Here is a 19,183-nt window from a genome sequence, read left to right as displayed (position 1 = left end):
GGGGTCTATTTAGTAGATGAATCTACTAGTTCAAGGTTGCTGGTGTTGGTGCCTAGTTTTTCTATCAGTGGAAAACATGGAATGTGTCTCTCTATGTGGGCCAACCAAACATTTTTCTGCTAAAATTGGTGTTTGAAAAACTGTAATTCCGTGTGAATTTCGTGTAGCTCCTCCATGATTCCTGGATTGCGTGTCAGGGAAGCATCAGGGTCTTCGCCAGTAATGTTTTCATTAGCCATTAGACTTGAAAGGTTTACAAAAATAGGGTGCAATAGTTTCTGGTATTACTCAGGTTGGGAATAATGGCATTTGTCTCAGCCAAAAGGTCTCTCTCGCTAGGATCCAGTTCTACTTGAATTTTAGTTTCCCAATCTCTGATAGTCTCTTTGGCCCGAGAGTGTGTACCAATTTGGGAAGCATGGGCAACGTCACTACTCACTTTGGAGGTTCGCCTACGGTCCCTACCTCAGGTGGAGCCAGTGTGTCCCATGCCTTACCCTCTCCCTTTGCCAACACCCGAACTAGACCTACGATTGGAGCATCATTTCTTTCCTTTTCCTCTTGTTACGAATTTCTCAAGATTTTAGCGGAGCCAGTCCCTTTGTCTATGGTCCACACTTCGGCGTGATCAGAAGGCTTCCATAAATAGAGACAGTCAACTACGCACTTGGAGAGCCCATAGTATAATGTACTAGCAATATCTATTGTACATCCACGAAGAAACAATAATTTAATAAACCATAGCAACAACGATTCCATATAATGGAGACCAACGACGAAGAAATCCTGACCCATCCTATTAAAATGGGTTTTATCCCCATAATGTCTATTGGTCTACATAGGAAGGCATCTCCCCTAAGCCCTATTGTCCTTTATAATGCTTCCACTTCAAATCGAAATGGAGGTATAAGGATAATCTCCTCCCTGACTCAAGCTATTATAGTGGTTACAAGCGTATATGGAACCAAATAGTGATTCCACCTCACAGTCGTACATCACAAAACCATCATCTGATCAGTCTCTATCTCATCCATCCAAGGCTCTAGAGCATTTGTTCCAACCCAACTTCCGGGACTAGTAACTCAACCCACAATTGTCATTGGGCTCGAAAGAATTTTCCCAACCAAGTCTCCATGACCAGTAACTCAACCCAAAACTATTTCTGGGCTCTAGAGAATTTGTCTAACCAAGGCTCTAGGACTAGTAACTCAACCTACCAAGGGCTCGAGAGCATTTTTCCAACCAAGGCTACGAGATGAGTAACTCAAACCAAGTTGTTACAGGGTTTCCAGAGCATTTGTCCAACCAAGGCTCCAAGACTAGTAACTCAACCCAAGTCGTTACAGGGCTTCAAGAGTGTTTGACCAACCAAGCCTCGAGGAACTAATAACTCGACCCAAGCTAAGGAAAATGAGAACCAACCAAAACAAAACAATGAAAATAAACCCACAATCTCCAGGCTATCCAGGAATTGACAAGGCTAGGCAATCCACTATCAACCCAAGCAATCCTCCATGCCAATAACAAATCATGACCAAGAATCCACATGCATATGCCATACATGCCAAAACTAGTGAAGAAATCATACATGCAACTCGGTACCTGTAGGAAAATATGATGTAGGTGCTGATTATGATGCCTTCTTGTGCTTTCCTCCTCTTCCTTTGCCTTCTTTCTCCAAGAATCCAAGTATGCCACACCCTCTAAAAGTGCCTCAAGAAAAATCTGAGTCTCCAAGAGTATGAGCGAGAGAGAGAATAATGAGAGAGCTCAAAAATTGAATTGGAAAAAGGTTTCCAACTGATCCTCATAAGCCTTTTTATCAATGAGGCCTCTATTTTCTTCATTTTCCATTATTTTCCTTCATTTTCCTCCTTGCATGCAACCTGTGACCTTTCACCTTCCTTTTCTCCTATTTTCCATTATTTTCATAAATAAATGTGCCAAAAATTCCATTTTGCCTTTCCAAAGCCTTAGCCATTGCCTTTGGCAATTTCCTTAGCCATAATAAACCAAATCAACACCCATTAGGATGTTTCTCCCACTGTTCAGCTTGGAATACATGTCCCATCATGTGGCCTTATATATTTTTACATGGATTTTTAACTAGATCTATTACAAAGAGACAAATACATAGACAGAGATAGAGGAAGAGGCAAAGAGGGAAGCAAACAAAGAGGAAACAGAGACAAAAGCAGAAAGAAAGCTAGAAGTGCAACAAGAGAAAGCTCTCATTGCAGAGTAGAAGGAAAAGAACCAATGTGGTTCTGCAAATATTTTTAATTCTAACATTGATTTCAAGTGTGCGCGTAAACAAGACGATTATGAAGAAGAGTTAAATTTCCTTGAATAATGACTTGCAACACCACGTCTTGAAAATCTTTGCATAGAAGCTGTGAAAAAGAATGTTGAAGACAAAATGCATGATGAACACATCATTGAAATTTTCAGGTATTGGAATTTTGAAGAGATAAAATTTTATTCTCATCTTATGTTGCAGTGGATTGATGATGAAAAGCACACTACAAAAGATGACATGTGGCAACATTCCACATAAAAGCATATTTTTGAAGAGATAAATGATATGCATTCACATCTTGGAACAATCAAAGATCTGCACCAGCAAATGAAGAAACTAAAGTTTCAAGGATACAAAGAGAAGAAAAAGTTGAAATAATATAGAGGCTATAGGATCTGGAAGAAAAGAAAGAGAAAATGAAATCCAGATGATCTCAAATTTTTAAATTGTAAGCCTAGTAGAGACATAGACCAACATGCATCTTAATTAAATTTTTATGTGGTTGTAATTAAGGGGGGGTGTTGGAGAATCTAATTGCAAGCTCTTGCTAGGTGTCAAGACCATCCATCCATGTGTCCTAGTTCAGTTTGAGTTAGTTCAATTTAAGTCAGTCTCACTACAATCATTTATTGTTGATGTATCTAATGCAATCTTATTTAACTAATTCATAATACTGAGAAGAGCAATCATCTGCTCCACAATTTTCAATTTTTGTCACATATCAATTGGTTTACTAATGAAGGGGTTGTAACATTGGCGAGATGTATCATTGAATTATATATATTTTAAGTTGTTTATTTTATTTTCTTTTCATTTTATCTTTCTTTGAATTTTTATCTTTTTTGGGATAAATAGGATAAACTATGTAGATTTATATTGTTTTTTCATATAAATAAATATCTTATTTCTAATATAAATAGTCGTTTTATTTAGAGATAAATTTATATAGGTTGTGTAAAGGAAATCCATCTTCGTGGATTACATCTCCATCTTGGGAATCTTATCTGAACTTAAACGAGAATGCAACAACTTATAGATATAATCATAAACATGGAGATGCAACAGAAAAACACTTCATTTAATTAATAGAAAAATATTGAACTATGCTTACAAACAAAATGGAAATAAGAGAACTCAGACGATGGTAGTTTATCTCTGAGAAGAGATGTGGTGGCTACATGCCTTTGAACTCAGATACAATGAGGCTCAAGGGAATTTTTATTAGTGAAAAATAAGAGAAAACCCTAAACAACCAAAACCCTAACCCGAGAAAATGTAACACCAAGAGTTTATGGGCCCCATTGGAGTTAGTTGGGCAACCAACTTCCCGAGGTCATAACTTGGTCATATTATCTTTGTTTAACGTGCATGATACCTCGTTGGAAAGATCTCTCTGAGGACTACAACTATTGACATGATTTTCTTAGAAATTCCCAAATGAATTTTTCCAAAAATCATCGTTTAGGGCCTCAAAACGGCTCTGGAAGTTCACGACCCAAAAAACTACCAAAAATAGTTAATTATGCTACAATTAAGGAAATACATGAAACTGATGGGGGGGTCTAGGTGGAATAGGTGGGTGGCCACCAATATCAACTTGGTTCATTCCTCCCCCCTTAGGAAGAAATGGTCCCCATTATGTGCACAACCTCCATGAGGTGAGGAAATTTCTATTGAACCTGGTCCCTGGTGAACCACTTGCCCTGGTGAAGGAGTTGGCCTGCTTTGACAACTCGATATAGTTGTATCCTCTATTGCTAAGTGTCTATGATATGATCAATTGTTCCCTATTCGATGTAGTCCGGGTTGAGCTTTGTTGGTGTTAGTTGTTTTGTAATGTCAGATGTGTCCAACAATGGCAGAAAGTATGGCCGAAGGCGATCTACATTGAACACTGGGTGCAGACCAAGGAATGGTGGGATGTTGAGCTTGAAGGCTTTTTCAACGACAACCTTGGTGATGGTGTATGACCCATATTGGAGTGGATGAAGCTTGCGGTGGGGTCCAACAAGGTGCTCCTTCTGTAAATGTAGCCAAACTTTGTCGCCCACATGGAACTTGTGCGGCACTCGATGTTGATCATGGCATTGCTTGTACTTAGCATTGGCTCTGTCCAATATATCATGGACCTGTTGGCAGATGTGTTGAATGCGATCACTGAAGTTGTTAGCCCTTTCAGCTTTGGACTACACATGAGAGAAATCTACTTGAGTGGCGACAAATGGTGTGGCCAAATCAATGGGGCATAATGGTTGAAATCCCAGCCCTACCTGAAAGGGTGTTGGGTTGTGTTATATTTTTTCCATGACCAATCAACCTAGTTAACTAGGGGGTTAGAGGGGGGGTGTAGCCCCCCCTTCATTGTGCAGCGGGGAGGTCACAGGGGGTTTGAGGGGGGTGGGTAGTCCCCCTGTATGGGGTCCAGGGCGTAGAGGGGTCTGGGGCAGCACCCCAGTAAAATTTTTGGGACCCTATATTAGGTTGGGCAGACCTACATATGGTTTTGTGCATGGTTTTGGGCGCGGTTTTCAGTCCATGGTATTGGATGCTTCGGCATGTATAAATATGTATTGTAACATTGAAAAGAAAATAATGAAAAATCAAGCTAGTAGTCCCGATTTTGGGATCCAGGGGAAAATCTTTGTGTATATTTTTTTTATGTGTTATTCTCTCGCTATTGTTTATTTTTGTCTTTAGAATTCGTATGTAGTTAATTTATGTTCGGGGTTAAAACCTACAGTTATGGCCTATTGAGTTGTGGAGAGCTCTGTTGTAGTTGTGTTGGATATATGGGAGAATTTTATCCCATGTGCATGGATGCTTAACATTGTACATTTGCAGAATGTGTACGATCATCATGTTGACAAAATCTATTTTGCCATCATTTTGGGGATGGAAAGTTGTGGACTTAGTAAGTTTTGTATTCAGCATCGACTAGAGACTTGACCAAAATGCACTCAGGAATCTATTGTCTTGATCTAAGATAATGGACTAAGGGATCCCAAAGTGTACCCACACTCGTTCAAAGAAGAGCTTAGTAGTGGCCTCTATTGTGATACTCTTCTTGCAGGGTGCCATGATGACCATCTTAGAGAATCTATCGATGACCACGAAAGCGTAATCGTTGTCGTGCTTAGTAGAAGGAAGCCCCAACATATAATCCATGGAGATAGATCCCCAAGGCCGACTAGGAGTACGTAGAGGAGTATATAGGCCTTGCTTCTTGATCGTTGGTTTGGAAATGGCGTAGGTGGTGCAGGATCTAATTTACTTCCCAACATCCTGACAAAGTTTCGGCCAATAAAAATACTTCTGCAATACTGCCACTGTTTTCTCTACTTCGAAATATCCAGCGACCCAACTGTAGTGCGCATCCCAAATCATCTTGGCATGCTCACTTGAAGGAACACATATGTGTCCCAAGTGGCATAACAATGCATCCTGAAGGTGAAAATTTTGAACTGGCTTCCCTTCCAGGAGTGTCTGGTATATGATGTCGAATTTTCGATCGCTCTTATAAAGATGCAGCCACCCTGATGTCTCGTGACCACAAGGTTCGAGCACAGTGATTAGTGCCATGACTGATGGTCGGCTAAGGCAATCAATGACATTATTGGTGCTTCCCTTCTTATACTTAATGTTCAAATGGAACTTTTGCAGATAGGTGGACCATTTCTGATGGCGATCGTTCTGCAACTTCCCTTGTGTCTGTATGAACTATAGAGGCAATGGTCTCTGTGGATGACCGTTTCCTTCCCCAAAATATAATGCTTCCATTGACGGCAGGCCTACACAATGGAATACATTTCTTTGTCGTAAGTGGGGTAGTTTCAGACTGTGTCTAAAAGTGTCTCACTGTGGTAAGCCATTGGATGCCCATGTTGAGTAAGAACCACACCAATAGCATAGTCGAAGGCATCTGTCTTAATCTCAAATGGTTGTTGCAAGTCTGGTAATGTGAGCATTGGTGCAGAACAAAGGTGATTCTTCAACTTGTAGAACACTCACTATTGGGTTTTTGACCAAAAGAAATTATTTTTCATTCCGCCCTTGGTGACTTGAATTAAAGGCCAAGTGATATGAGAGAAACCCAACACGAACCTAGGTTAAAAATTGGCATGACCCAAACAACTGCGGAGCTCTGTTAGAGTGTTTGGGGCTGGCCAATCCCGAATGACTTGTATATTAGATGGGTCGACATGTACACCTTTCTCACCAATGATGTACCTCAGATATTGAACCTAGGTGAGGCCAAAGGTGCATTTCTCCAAGTTAGCACACAACTTGTGTTGTCGAAGGGATTGAAGGACATGTCGAATATGGTGGAGGTGCTCTTCCAAACTCCTATTGAAGATCAAGATGTCATCTATATACACCACCATGAATGCATTGGTGAGGGCCTCAAGATGTCATTCATAAGTCTCATGAAGGTTGCAGGGGTGTTCGTCGCTCTGAAAAGCATGACCAACCATTCGAAAAGGCCATCCTTGGATTTGAAAGCAGTCTTCCACACATCGAAGGGTTCGATACGAACCTTTTGATAACCTGACTTCAAGTCAATCTTGCTGAAATATTTGGCCCCCTTGAGTTGGTCTAGAAGGTCATCAATCCGTGGGATTGGGTACCTATTCTGGACAGTGATCTTGTTCAACACCCAATAGCTGATATAGAGCCTCCAGGTCCCATCCTTCTTCTATACCAATACAATCGAGCTCCCACAGGGTGATGATCTTGGCCTAATCATCCCTTTCTGCAGTAATTCTTGACTCTGCCTCTTAATCTCATCGTTCTCCATAACAGAGTGTCAACACATTAGACCATTGGGAAGCGGCACGCCTAGGGTCAGATCGATGGAGTGCTTGATGTGACAATGCAGAGGTACCCCTGTGGGTGAGGTGAAAATATCCCTGTACTCCTCCACGACCTTGTCCATCTACTGCTGCTATGCAGAGGAGCCCTGCCTAGAAGTCGTGGCCACAACCTTCTTCTTTCCTTGGGGGCGAATCATAAGGAAACAAAATTCCTGGTTTGGGAAATGATCTTACTGCATTTCTTTGTAGTGATCAAAGACATGGCAGTAGGCAAGGCTACCTCTAGTATCTTGTACAATTTATTAGCCAAAATAATAATCACAGATCAAGGTCTAGACTCATATATAGCATGTCACTTCCACAAGTATGGTTGTCCTAACAATACATCAGAAAATTCAAGAGGAGCAACGTCACACAGTACCTCATCCGTGAAGGGCTTGATGTTGTAGGGAAGGCAACACTGTTGGTTGACGCGAAGGTCTCATCCATGGTGAAGCCACCCGATGGTGTACAACTATGGATTTGTTATAGTCTTTAGGCCCAAACACTTCACAACTTCTGTTGAAATGAGGTTCTTTTGGCTCCCGCTGTCAATAATGAACTGCAATGGAGAACCCTTCACCCACATCTATGAGTAGAAGAGGCGTTCCCCCTCCTCTAGATCTTTTGGCTCAATTTTTTGGATCTTCGTTGTGGCCATGGTGGCACTGGGCTTCACATCAATGATCTGTTTCCCTTTGCCAGTCCCCTTATAGGGTTCTAATTTAGAGTCGTAACCTACATCTAATTCAGAAGCCTTCAGCGTGGCCACCAGTGACTTTTTGGCTAAACACTCACCTGTATTGTGAGTGGGGCTCTTATGGAACTCACACCATTTTCCAGTATCCTTCTTCGTCTTTGTGCTGTTGTTCTTTACTTGCGGCTTCAGTGGGCTGTCCTGGGTAACCTTGCCTTGGCTTGGTCCCTTTTTTTGTGGTTTGGGGATGCCTTTTACTTGCTTTGGATTCACAAATCCAAAGTCCTACTTCTTCTATTTAAACTTTTTCTCAATCTTTACAATGTATCGATACGTCGTGCCAAGTGAGGAAATGTCCAGGAACTCCAGCTCGTCCTGGATGTACTTGTGTAGACAACCGCAGTACTTGAGCACCAAATTCCACTCAGTATCCTTGATACCCAACTTTGTGTGAAGGGTATGGAAAGTATTTTTGAACTCTAGCACATCTTGGTTGCTTCCCTCCCTTAGCGTGGTCCACTTTATGTATTTATCTTCATAGCTCCTGACAGGGTAATATTGTTCCTTGATGGTGTCTCGGAAAGAATTCCAAGTGGGTGCAGCTAAAAATAGTGAGGGTTCACGCTCGTCCTTTTGTTCACACTAGGTTTCCCACCAATCCTTGACATGTGGGGCAGATTTGAGAAGTGAAAATATAATATTTTCCTGATTGGAAAAGTCGTGAACTAAAAAATATCCTTCCAATAGATTTAACCATTTATCTACGACATCTGCATCTATCAGGACTTCAAATATGGGAATATCGAAGTTAACTTGTACCTTAAATGGAGTGGCACCTCTAGAGTGGCTGCTAGATGAAGATGCATCACCTGTGGATAGTTGTTGAAGGATCTGGGCAAATTTATCCATCATCGTGTCCCTCTATCGCTCAAGGGCTTCCTCGAGCAACCTTTTGAAAGGATCTCTTGCCCCCTTGTCTTTGTTTTCTTCGCCATGGGAGGTCGTTGAGTTTTGCGAGGTTGATCCTAGTTCAACTAGATCAAGGCCCAACTCCTTATACCTTGATATAGTTGGGGCATGAGAAGAAAAACAGAGAAAGAGAAGACTACATAATACCTGTGCTTGGCCATGGAGGCTATCGAGAATGGTCCAAACACATTTGAGTGAACTCTTTCAAGGATCACTTGCACTTGATTGTCCTTATAATGAAAGGTGGCTTTGGTGTACTTCCCCAATGTACATCCTTTGCATGTATCTCTATGCTCTAGTGCACCCTTGGGAAGTCCTGTAGAAATCTGTTGCATGATCTTCAAAGCTCCATGGTGACAATGGCCTAATCTTTTATGCCATAATTCATCGATGTCTCGGATCTCCACCTTCTCTACTTTTGTGCTCAATGTTGCATAATCTTCTACATCCAATTTGTAGAGGTTCTTCACCCGAACCTTGATTCACTTCACTTGTCCTGAGGCTATGTGACGAAGGAAAGTATTTCCTTTGCTAAAAATCACATCGTAGCCATGGTCCTCCAACATAGCAACTGAAACTAAATTCTTCTTCAAACTTGAAACATACATGACATCTTTTAATGTGAGAAAAGAACTAGGCTCCCTCTAAAATGTAACAATACCAATGTCAGTCGCGCTATACCTTCCATCATCTCCCATCTTTATGTGCATGTGGAGGTCCTTCTCCTCCAAGTCACTGAAAATTTCTTTGTTTCTAGACATATGGAATGAGGCTCCACTATCAGATACCATACACTACCCATCATCAATGTCACCATGCAAGCAATGAGGGTGAAATCCAACTTGAATTGTGAAGAAATAGCTTAACCTGTCGCTCCTCCTAAGGGATTCTTTTCGTCCTTATTGTGTGGACACTTTGTGGCATAATGCCCCAGCTCATGATAGTGAAAACATTTAATGTTCGACAAGTCCTTCTGATTATCGCCCTGACTAGAATCTCCTTTAGATTGGAATTTATTTCCTTTCCCTTTCTTCGCCTTTCTAGATATGACATAGTTCTCATCATCATCCTTGGATGAGGTTCCATCTCTGGTGCTCCACCTTATCTCTTCTTGCACCAAGTTGGGCCATAAATTCTCCCACTTTGGTATATGCTCTCTCCCATTTATCGAATCTTGGTAGTTGTGCCAACTCTTGGGAAGGCCTAGAAGTGCTAGGATAACCATATCATCTTCAACAACTATAATACCAACACCTCCAAGATCATCCCGACATTGGGTGAATATTTTCAAGTATTGTGGTATTGTGTCACCCTTCTCCATCTTTATATTTTGAATCTTGTCCTTTAGTTCTAGCTTCCTATTGTCACTATTGTTCTGAAACAAGTTGATCAAGGGTTGCCACATTGCATATGGTGTATCCTTCCTGTGGATATTCGAGAAAATATGATCTTGAACTCCTTATAGTATGATCCTTCTCTCCTTTGCAACACATTTCCTCCACTCTTCTAGATCTTGAGCATCTGTTTTTGGAGGCTTAGGAATATCATTGTCTATGAATTCCTTCTTCCCGTTGTCTTCCAACATTGCCTTCATCCTATCCTTCCAAGCAATATAGTTCGAACTACCCTCAAGGGCATATTCGAGTCTCAATTTGTAGAACGACATACCGTTGGCTCTAAAGAATGATACTTCAAATTTGATTTCACCTACAAAAGACAAACTTGTATTCTCATCTTATAGAGTGATTTCTTCTCTAGTACTATGTAGAAATTCCTTGTAGATTCAAACTACTTATGTAATTTTCTAAAACAAAAGACTTGAATCTACTCATCTCATTAGCGGAAACAATTAATCGACCAAGAAATCACAAATCATACAAGATAAATAATTCAATCAACACATTACACAATGATTTCCCGGGGAAATCCAGAGATAAAAACCCTTGCTATATGTATATTGCATTAGTCACAAAATATGAGAAGATTACAATGCTTTTCTCAAGCCTGAACAACCTCTACACTATCTCTACTTGTCTCATTGCTTCCTAGGCAGGCCTAGGCCAAGTCTTAACCAAATTTTGGCTTTCCGAAGTCCCTCTTTTCTTGTGATGTTTAGTTCGGATTTAGCCCCATATTAATTAGGGAAATTCCTCAATATGAATTGTGCAATCCTCATAGGCCTTCCTCTAACTGCAGGCACCACCTGTACAATTCAGATGACTATACAACTTATAGTTCACTTCCCCTGAACTCCAATCTCAACTGGGTAACTCATAGATATGACATGCATTGAAGTGAATCATCAGTTAAATGGTTGAACACATGAGGCAACGCCCTACTGTCTAAACTCCTACTAGTTCCTCCATTAGTTGGAACTAGTTTAATTGACTTTAACTCAGTTAAACTGAATTAGTCAATTACAAATCAAACTAAACTCAAGCAGGGCTCCTATAAAGTAAGAGATGCTCTACATGACTCAAGTTAGACCCTCAACTCGAATTAACTAAGCCAACTAAGTTAAATTAACTTCGTTAACTTGTATAAGTTATCTTGTGATATGGAATTACAATTTTATTCATAATTTAATTCAAGGACAAAATTAAATCATGATTTTCTTGTTGAATTTTTAACACGAGCTATCCAAGTTTAAATTGATGCTATTGGTAGTCCATTTCCTAGATCCACATCGACATAGATCCAATCATAAGAGAAAAATATCTCATGGGGTTCAACACGATCTATGTAATTCCCAAGGTTGTTGCCTATGCTTCTGAATGTTGTGTCATTCTAATAGTGTAGGGGTAAAGGATGAAGCTTGACCCAAACATGAATAACAAAAGGCATATCATTGTCTGGGTTGAACCCAAGGCAACAATCTAGATACACACCTAGGCTCCCATCAAGGACAACCCACTTCAAAAGATCAGATCTCGATAAGCCTTATTTTGAAAGTAAAAGGTTAAAACCCTTTCCCACAAAAGGAGGAAATCTCTCTTTTGACTAAGGGCTTTTCATTCTTTTCCGCCCATGATATGATCGAGTGGGGGAAGACCATAACCCCATAAATTGACCTATCCATCCTCTTTCTTCCAGTTCTTCTAGTTGTAGAGCCGACGATATGGCTTGAGAGGCATAAACATATATACATTTAAAAAAAAAACATGTAGTAAGATTGTTAACCATGGAGATTCACCTCCACTTTATCATGAATATTCTTAATTTGTAAATAGGTTTTATTACAATAACATGGCTCATCAATACCACATGCCCAAAAAAACATAACTCATCTTATATAGCACTTGTTCATATGACATTTTTTAGTTAATAAATTCAATTAAATTGTCAAAAAAAACATAACTACTTGGAATAAATATCAACTTTTGATTTGTGTATATTACTAAAAATATTCTAAAATATTTTATAGTGATTAAATACCTACCATCCATCCAATAATTATTCATTATTAAATGAAAAATCTCGAAGCTCTATTCCAAAATAAGCATGCCTATGAACATAATTAAAATCGAAATTACATTCAACAAGAAATTTACATCTAAACAAATCTATTAATTTAAATATAAAATTAAAATCAACCTATATCACTTGTAAAAATACACCACCTTCTCATTCAATTAATAGGAAAATATGTAATGGAATAAAACCAACCTAGATCCACCTTAACTTGGGATCTATCAAGTGTGGAGAAGATCCAATCTATCAAAGTGCAAATATTTTTTTGAGTGAAAACTTAAAGGAAAATTTTCAAGTTGAGAGATTTGATCCCTCTTGATAATTGATAAATCTGAAATTAAAATAAATCTAAATTATTTTAATTATTAACAATTAATAATTTCTTATATTATTTTATTTTTATTGAGCTGAGAGGTTCATTCTATAGCCCAGTATGAGTAATATGTGCAAGTTTGTAGTTATAATAACTTTTTTATGTATATATAATAAATAAATAAAATTATATGGTTGAAGTTGAAAAAAATTGATCCCTATTGGCTCATGTTAGATCTATATTTAAGATGGATCTATGCGGGTTCTACAACCCAGTGTGAAGACGATATCTAAGTATGTTTGTTTGTCTTAAAATGAAAATAAATTATTCTCTAAATAGAAAACTAATGTGGACTATAATAAAAGAGAAAAAAAACATATGCTATGCATATTTAATTAGCTGTCCATATGACCTAATATAATTTCATGTAAAGTATTTAGAAGTAAAAAATTAAAAAAATATGTGAGTGAGATTTTTGAATCCTATACTTTTTAAACGAAAGTTAACATGTGATATCAACTTCAAATATATCTATATATAGGAAAAAAATATCTAAAGAAAATACTTATTGTTGTATACAATAAAATATCCAATAACTCATGAATACAATATTTTAATATGAATTAATATTGATGTATATTTAAAAATATATTAATAACAAGAACACTCGTTTAATGTGTGTTGATACAAGTATGCATGCGATATGTAAGTTTGTTCATCCATATTAAAATAAAAATAAAATATTCTCTAAATAGAAAAGCAACATGGACTATAATAAAAAATATGTTATGCATTTTTAATTAGTTGTCCATATAACTTAATATAATTTAATCTAAAGTATATATATGTGTGTGTGTTCAAATGTTATACTTTTCAAAAATATTTTGACATGTGATATCAATTATATACATAATATTAAAAGAAAATATTTTAATATTGTATATAATAAAATATCCAATAGGTCATGAGTAAATTATTTTAAAATGAATTAATCTTAACGTATATTTAAAAATATATTAATAACAAGAAAACAAATTTAATGTGTGCTGATAAAATAACTCAATATACATGTTATATAATCTCTATAACATTTAAAAATACAATTTAAAGAATAAAAAAATTACACATTGTTTTTTTCACTCTAAAATAAATTAACGTCTAAAAAAATTTAATCTTTTAAACCATATTAAATAAATAATTATGATAAATCTATCCTAATATAATTTAACTAAATCAAAATATTTACCAAAAAAACATAAACATTTTTTACCTTGGAAAACGTCCCCTTAACACAAATAGGATGGTCACATGCTAAACATCCCTTAACACAATAGATGGTCACATGCTAAACATTTGACCAAATTATAAGCCACAAGTGAAAAGTGAATACGTGCATAAACCACTGCAAAACAAATCCTCGCTCAACACGCAATGAGGCTTTACAACCTTCCTCCATACGTTCAACGCATTACACATTCCCGTTCAACGCATTTGAAAAACTCTTTTCAATTTAATGAAAAACTCTTTTCAATTTAAAATGATTTATGTGAACATTTTTAATCGAAATTCAAATAAAAAACACTGATGGCATGTATCATTAAAACAAAATACTCAGTTCAGAATAAATCAGTTAACTTTAACTTTAATTATCTAAATCGATAAAAGTGGTCATCGAATAACTGGATAATAATTGGCTTGGGAAATAATTGGCTGGGAGAATATAATGCTGATTGGAACGTTTTTGACATCATCTTACTTTACAACATGTAATCCACTAACAAAACAAATCTGGTTTTTTTCAGAGCTTACTTCCTTCAATGCTAAGATAAACATTTGGAAAAATTATATTTCCATTACTGAAACCATGGCGGATTCCATCAAATTGCCGGAGCGAGCGACAGTCGTTGGGTTTAGATGGGTTTCACATGTCTGCCCTTTCGCCGCACATTGTTTCTCCGTCTGCTTAGGGTTGTCAGGGAGGCGAGATGTTCCAGTTTAGTCTCATCTTCTTCCTCTGCAATTTTTTTGAAGAGGCCTTCAAGCGCTAGGTCGAAAGAATCTGCGTAGCCTACATTTGAGTGACGAGGATCTGCGTATGTTAGGGAAGGAATCAACCCAATTACTTCCCTTCGCATCTTCTCTACTTCATCAGTACTCAACGACAGTAGATGTTGCTCGATGCTCAGATTGGCAGTGCCCTGCACGCTCTCTTCTGGAATATATACCGAATACGAGCTTCGATTGTGGGGCAAATGCCATTTGTACTGCGTGTACGCCGAATGCTCTGTGAAAAAAACCGGTATGCAACCTGCAAGCATAGAGTCAAAAATAGAACGCCGCGTGAAGGAATCCCCCTGGGGTTGTAGGCAGAAAACGGAGTCGGTGAAGAGTCGCATCACTTCGTTGGGGTTGTGGCAGATGCTTGGCCCTTGCTGGCATCTCAGCATCTTACAGCGTTGAGACAAAGAGCATTGGTTCAAGATGTTGCCTCTGATTGACGCCTTATCGAGTCCGGGGCGAGGGGCGCCTGCGAAGGAGAAGAGGATTCGTCTTCTCTTCGATTTCATTCTCTTCTGCCACCGCTCCATCTCTGACCGCGTCCCGGGATGGAAATAGGAAGGATATGGGATCCCGTACTGGTTCTTGCGCCACGGGTGGCCTTCGATTACAATACTCGACATGTTCTTCACCTCAGGCAGAAGCAAAAGCTTATTGCCCCACGCACTCTGGCTATCTCGCTCTCTCAGAAAATCCCAAGCAATCCGTCCCATTACTATAAAATGATCTCTTCCCCCTCTTTTCTTCCACTGCTCTTTCCTTCTCAGAAACTCCACTAGTTCGATCCCGGCGCGATCCCTCACCATCAAATTCTGATCTCCAGCGTGCGTGGACATATCGAACCCTGCATAGAAAGGAACGTAAAACAGCGTTGCTTTAGAAGGATCCGGAGTGAGGCATCGGTAGCGCCTCATTCTCTCGTGAAAAATCACTTCCGCCGTAAACTGATTGGTAGCAAACCATGATGATCCTGCAGCCTCAGCGTCTGCCTGACGGCCGCCTAGCTCCTCCCCCAGCTGCAATAATGGCTGGCCGAGCCCTGAATTGGCTATATGCGGGCACATATTCGTCCACATGCTCAAATTCTGGCATTCTCTCAACAAAAGTTTATTGAATTTTGAGGGTAGATTGTACAGATAAACATACCTGCCATTGCAGTCTTCTGCCAACAAATTTTCATGTTTAGTACCTTTGAATTCATTCGATCCGGATCCGAATTGCTGCAATGTCGAAATCACCATGGTTTGATCCGTATCGACCGAGGGTTTGTTGGTAACCTCTGTCAGTGCGTGTACATCGTTGAAGAGGCTGAATTGCGGCCGATTCGTTGTCTGTAAAGCACTTCTAAATCGATCTGTACCGTCGGTGAAGAAGACTGGCAAGAGAATAGTCCACCAAAGAAAAGTGCATAGGAAAACGAAGTAGAATATCTTGTGAGATTCCTGCTTCGCCATGCTTCCTTGCAATGCAGATACTTACAGTGGCATGCCTCTGTGTCCTTCTACAAATTCTGCGGAATTTGTTATTCTCGATATGCGTTACAGCTTTGTGACCTGCCATCTTTCTTTTGAACAAAGACGAAGTGTCACGGGCAACCCCACAGAGTTGTAATAATATGGAGTATTTTATCGAGAAAAGGCTTTCGACAAAATATTCCGTGGTTAAAGTTGGAAGTAGTAATCGAATCTTCAACGATTTTCCCGTACTTTTCCCAAACGCGAGAGGAAAAGTACACTGCAGAGGAGGAAATGGAAATGTGTGATGCGCCATCACACCCTGTTCTATATTAATCTCTTGATGAGTACGCATGAATAGCATGAATATGCATAAATGAATTGGGAAGATGCGCTGAATGAAATGGTGTATGTGACATGACATAAATAGAACTCCTCATTCTTGATATAATATATTATAAAATAATAATAAATAATAAATTATCTATTATAATAATTATTATTATTATATATATATAATATTAATATAATATACTTCAAAAAATTTAAATAAAAATGGATTATTGCTAATGATTATATGAATAAATATGTTTATATAGTTGAAATACAATTGAATCGAATATAATTTTCTTTTTCTTTTTACAAAGGGTGAGTTATAAATGGTTTAATAACTAATTACGCATTAGGTTTCACTATTTCTATTTCTACTTTTAGTTAGAGTTATAAATTTGACACGAGAGTGAAGGAGGGAAGAGAGAGAGAGGGAGACAGAGAGATGGATGGGGAGAGAGAAGAGAGGGAGGGAGATGATGATAGCGCTGGAGGGCGGAGAGAGCTTAGAGAGGGGGGAGTTGGGAGAGAGGCAAAGAGAAAGGAGAGGAGAAAGAGGGGGGAGGGAGAGAGAAAGAGGGGGAGTGACAAAGGAGAGAGGGAGAGGGAGAGAGAGAGAGAATGATGGGGGGAGATAGAGAGGGAGGTAGGAGAGAAAGGAAGAAAGAGGAAGGGAGAAAGAAGAAGAGAGGGAAGGAGAGAGAGATGGGGTTGGAGTGGGGGAGAGAGGGAAGGAAGAAGAAATACATAGAGAGACAAAGGTGGAGAGAGAGAGGGAGTCACAAGGGAGAGATGAAGAGAGAGTGAGGGAGAGAAGAGAGCGGGAGGGAAGAGAGAGAGAGAGAAAGAGATAGGAAGAGGGAGGGAGAGACAGATGAATAGATATGGAGGGAGTGTGTGTATGTTTGGGGGGTGAGATAGAGAAAAAGAAGGAGATATAGAAGGAGATAGATGAATAGCTATGGAGAGAGTGTTTGTATGTTTGGGGGGTGAGATAGAGAAAAAGGAGATATAGAGGGAGATAGAGATGTAGATGGAGGGGGGAGGGTGCGAAAAAGAGAGAGATATAGAGAGGAAGGGAGGGAGAGATATATAAATATGGAGAGTGCGTGTGTGTGTTTGGAGTGATGAGCTAGAGAGACAAAGAATGATATATGCATGGAGATATAGATATAAATGACAGGGGGATATATATATATATATATATATATATATATATATATATATATATATATATAGGGAGGGAGAGAGGGAAGAAGAAAGAGATGCACATAGAGAAATACAAACATTATATACTATTATATTATGTTAGCATTATTAATCATAGAGGAAGAGGAAGTAAGGATTTAAAAAAAGGTAAACTAAGTTGGATTTAGAAAGTCATGAATATTTTGGTTTTTCATTGAAATAAATGCATTGATTTTAGTGTAGATGTAGATTTCTAATCCTATTTAATTTCTTGTAATATATGAATTAATTTCAATGTACAAAAATTTATTGACAACGTGCATTAATTTATGTATTTTAGTAATTCAACCATAAATAAAATACTTGAATTTTCATCTTAAATAAAATATTCAGTTCCTGAAAATGCTTGCTTCTTGAAACTATAATCTATTTGTAATTGACTACATTCTTATAATCCTAATTTTCTTTATAGTTGACAACATTCTTATAATCCCCACTATCCATTATTCAACATTGTTAGTCACTTTTCATTTAAACGAGATAATAGAAAACAACTACCATTGAAAATTACTTGGGGTTTAACACTTAGATAAGCCACGATGATTGACTTTGGAGAAAGTTATTAATAATATTAGAGAGTAAGAAAGATAAGATATGACATTTACTACAATATCTCGAGTTAAAAATTTGAATGATCTACAATTTCAATTTCCCTTTTTATATGATCGATATAGAAAGGTGGAAAAACTAGTAGGTGTGAAAATAAGAACAATACAAAAAAATTGTTTGAGATTGATCACAATGAAGACTATTTGTAATTGACTACATTCTTATACATCGTAGCTTTGCATTCAAAATTTTTATTTCATCATTCAAGTTAATAAAAACCTCTATCATCTCAAAAAACTGAGCTAACTGAGAAAAGTCAAAATTAAAATGACCAGATAAATATTAGACATATTTAGCGTATTTAAAATGATCAAAATAATTAGATGTTCAACAAATTTTGAACCTAGTTCCAACTCTGGATCTATTAACTGCTAAGAGTGATCAAATCTCTTCAGGTGAAAACCATTTCTCCAGTTTTGCACTCAAAAAAGAGGTTTGCACAGGTCTCTAGAGATTCGATCCATATTAGTGCTTAATAGATATTGTGTTAAGATGGATCTAGGGTGGTTGATTTTACAATTAAATATGAAGGAAAAATAATTCCAATTCCTTAATGACATGTGGTATTCAAAAAGAAAATATTAATGACAAAAATTATTTCACTTTCAAACATAAATAAAATAGTTTTATGTCCATATTAAACCAATCTAGATCCATCTTAACTATGGATCTACCAAGTATTGAGAGGGTTCAAATATCTTTTGACTTTAAAATAGGTTTTCAAGGGATTTGATCCCTCTCTATGCTTGGTAGATCTAGAGTTAAGATGGATCTAGGTTAATTTAATTATTAATCATAATTAATTATAAATATAATGATTTCTTTATTTTAATTTTACTTTCATTTTTATGTTTTTTGACTAATTTAAAATGTTTAATGGGACAT

At 37.9% G+C, this 19,183-nt stretch overlaps 1 protein-coding gene across 1 annotated transcript; it reads right to left on the bottom strand.

Annotated features, from left to right (window-relative positions):
• Positions 1 to 14,509: 14,509 nt before the first annotated feature.
• LOC149196040 (putative xyloglucan galactosyltransferase GT17) lies at positions 14,510 to 16,111 on the bottom strand. Its single transcript, XM_089408129.1, has one exon. It carries the CDS (start codon positions 16,109 to 16,111, stop codon positions 14,510 to 14,512), a length of 1,602 nt encoding a protein of 533 aa, XP_089264255.1.
• Between the last annotated feature and the right edge of the window lie 3,072 nt (positions 16,112 to 19,183).

Source organism: Pinus tabuliformis, chromosome 2_2 (genome assembly GCF_031772625.1).
Source record: "Pinus tabuliformis cultivar Carrire ecotype Pingquan chromosome 2_2, CPIR1, whole genome shotgun sequence".
Lineage (NCBI taxonomy): Eukaryota > Viridiplantae > Streptophyta > Pinopsida > Pinales > Pinaceae > Pinus > Pinus tabuliformis.
The sequence above is the reverse complement of the archived record's forward strand: the minus strand, read 5'-3'. Positions and strand labels throughout refer to the sequence as shown.

Bases quoted from the DNA above. Each gene is read 5' to 3' on its own strand.
- LOC149196040 (XM_089408129.1), bottom strand. From the start codon at position 16,111: ATGGCGAAGCAGGAATCTCACAAGATATTCTACTTCGTTTTCCTATGC.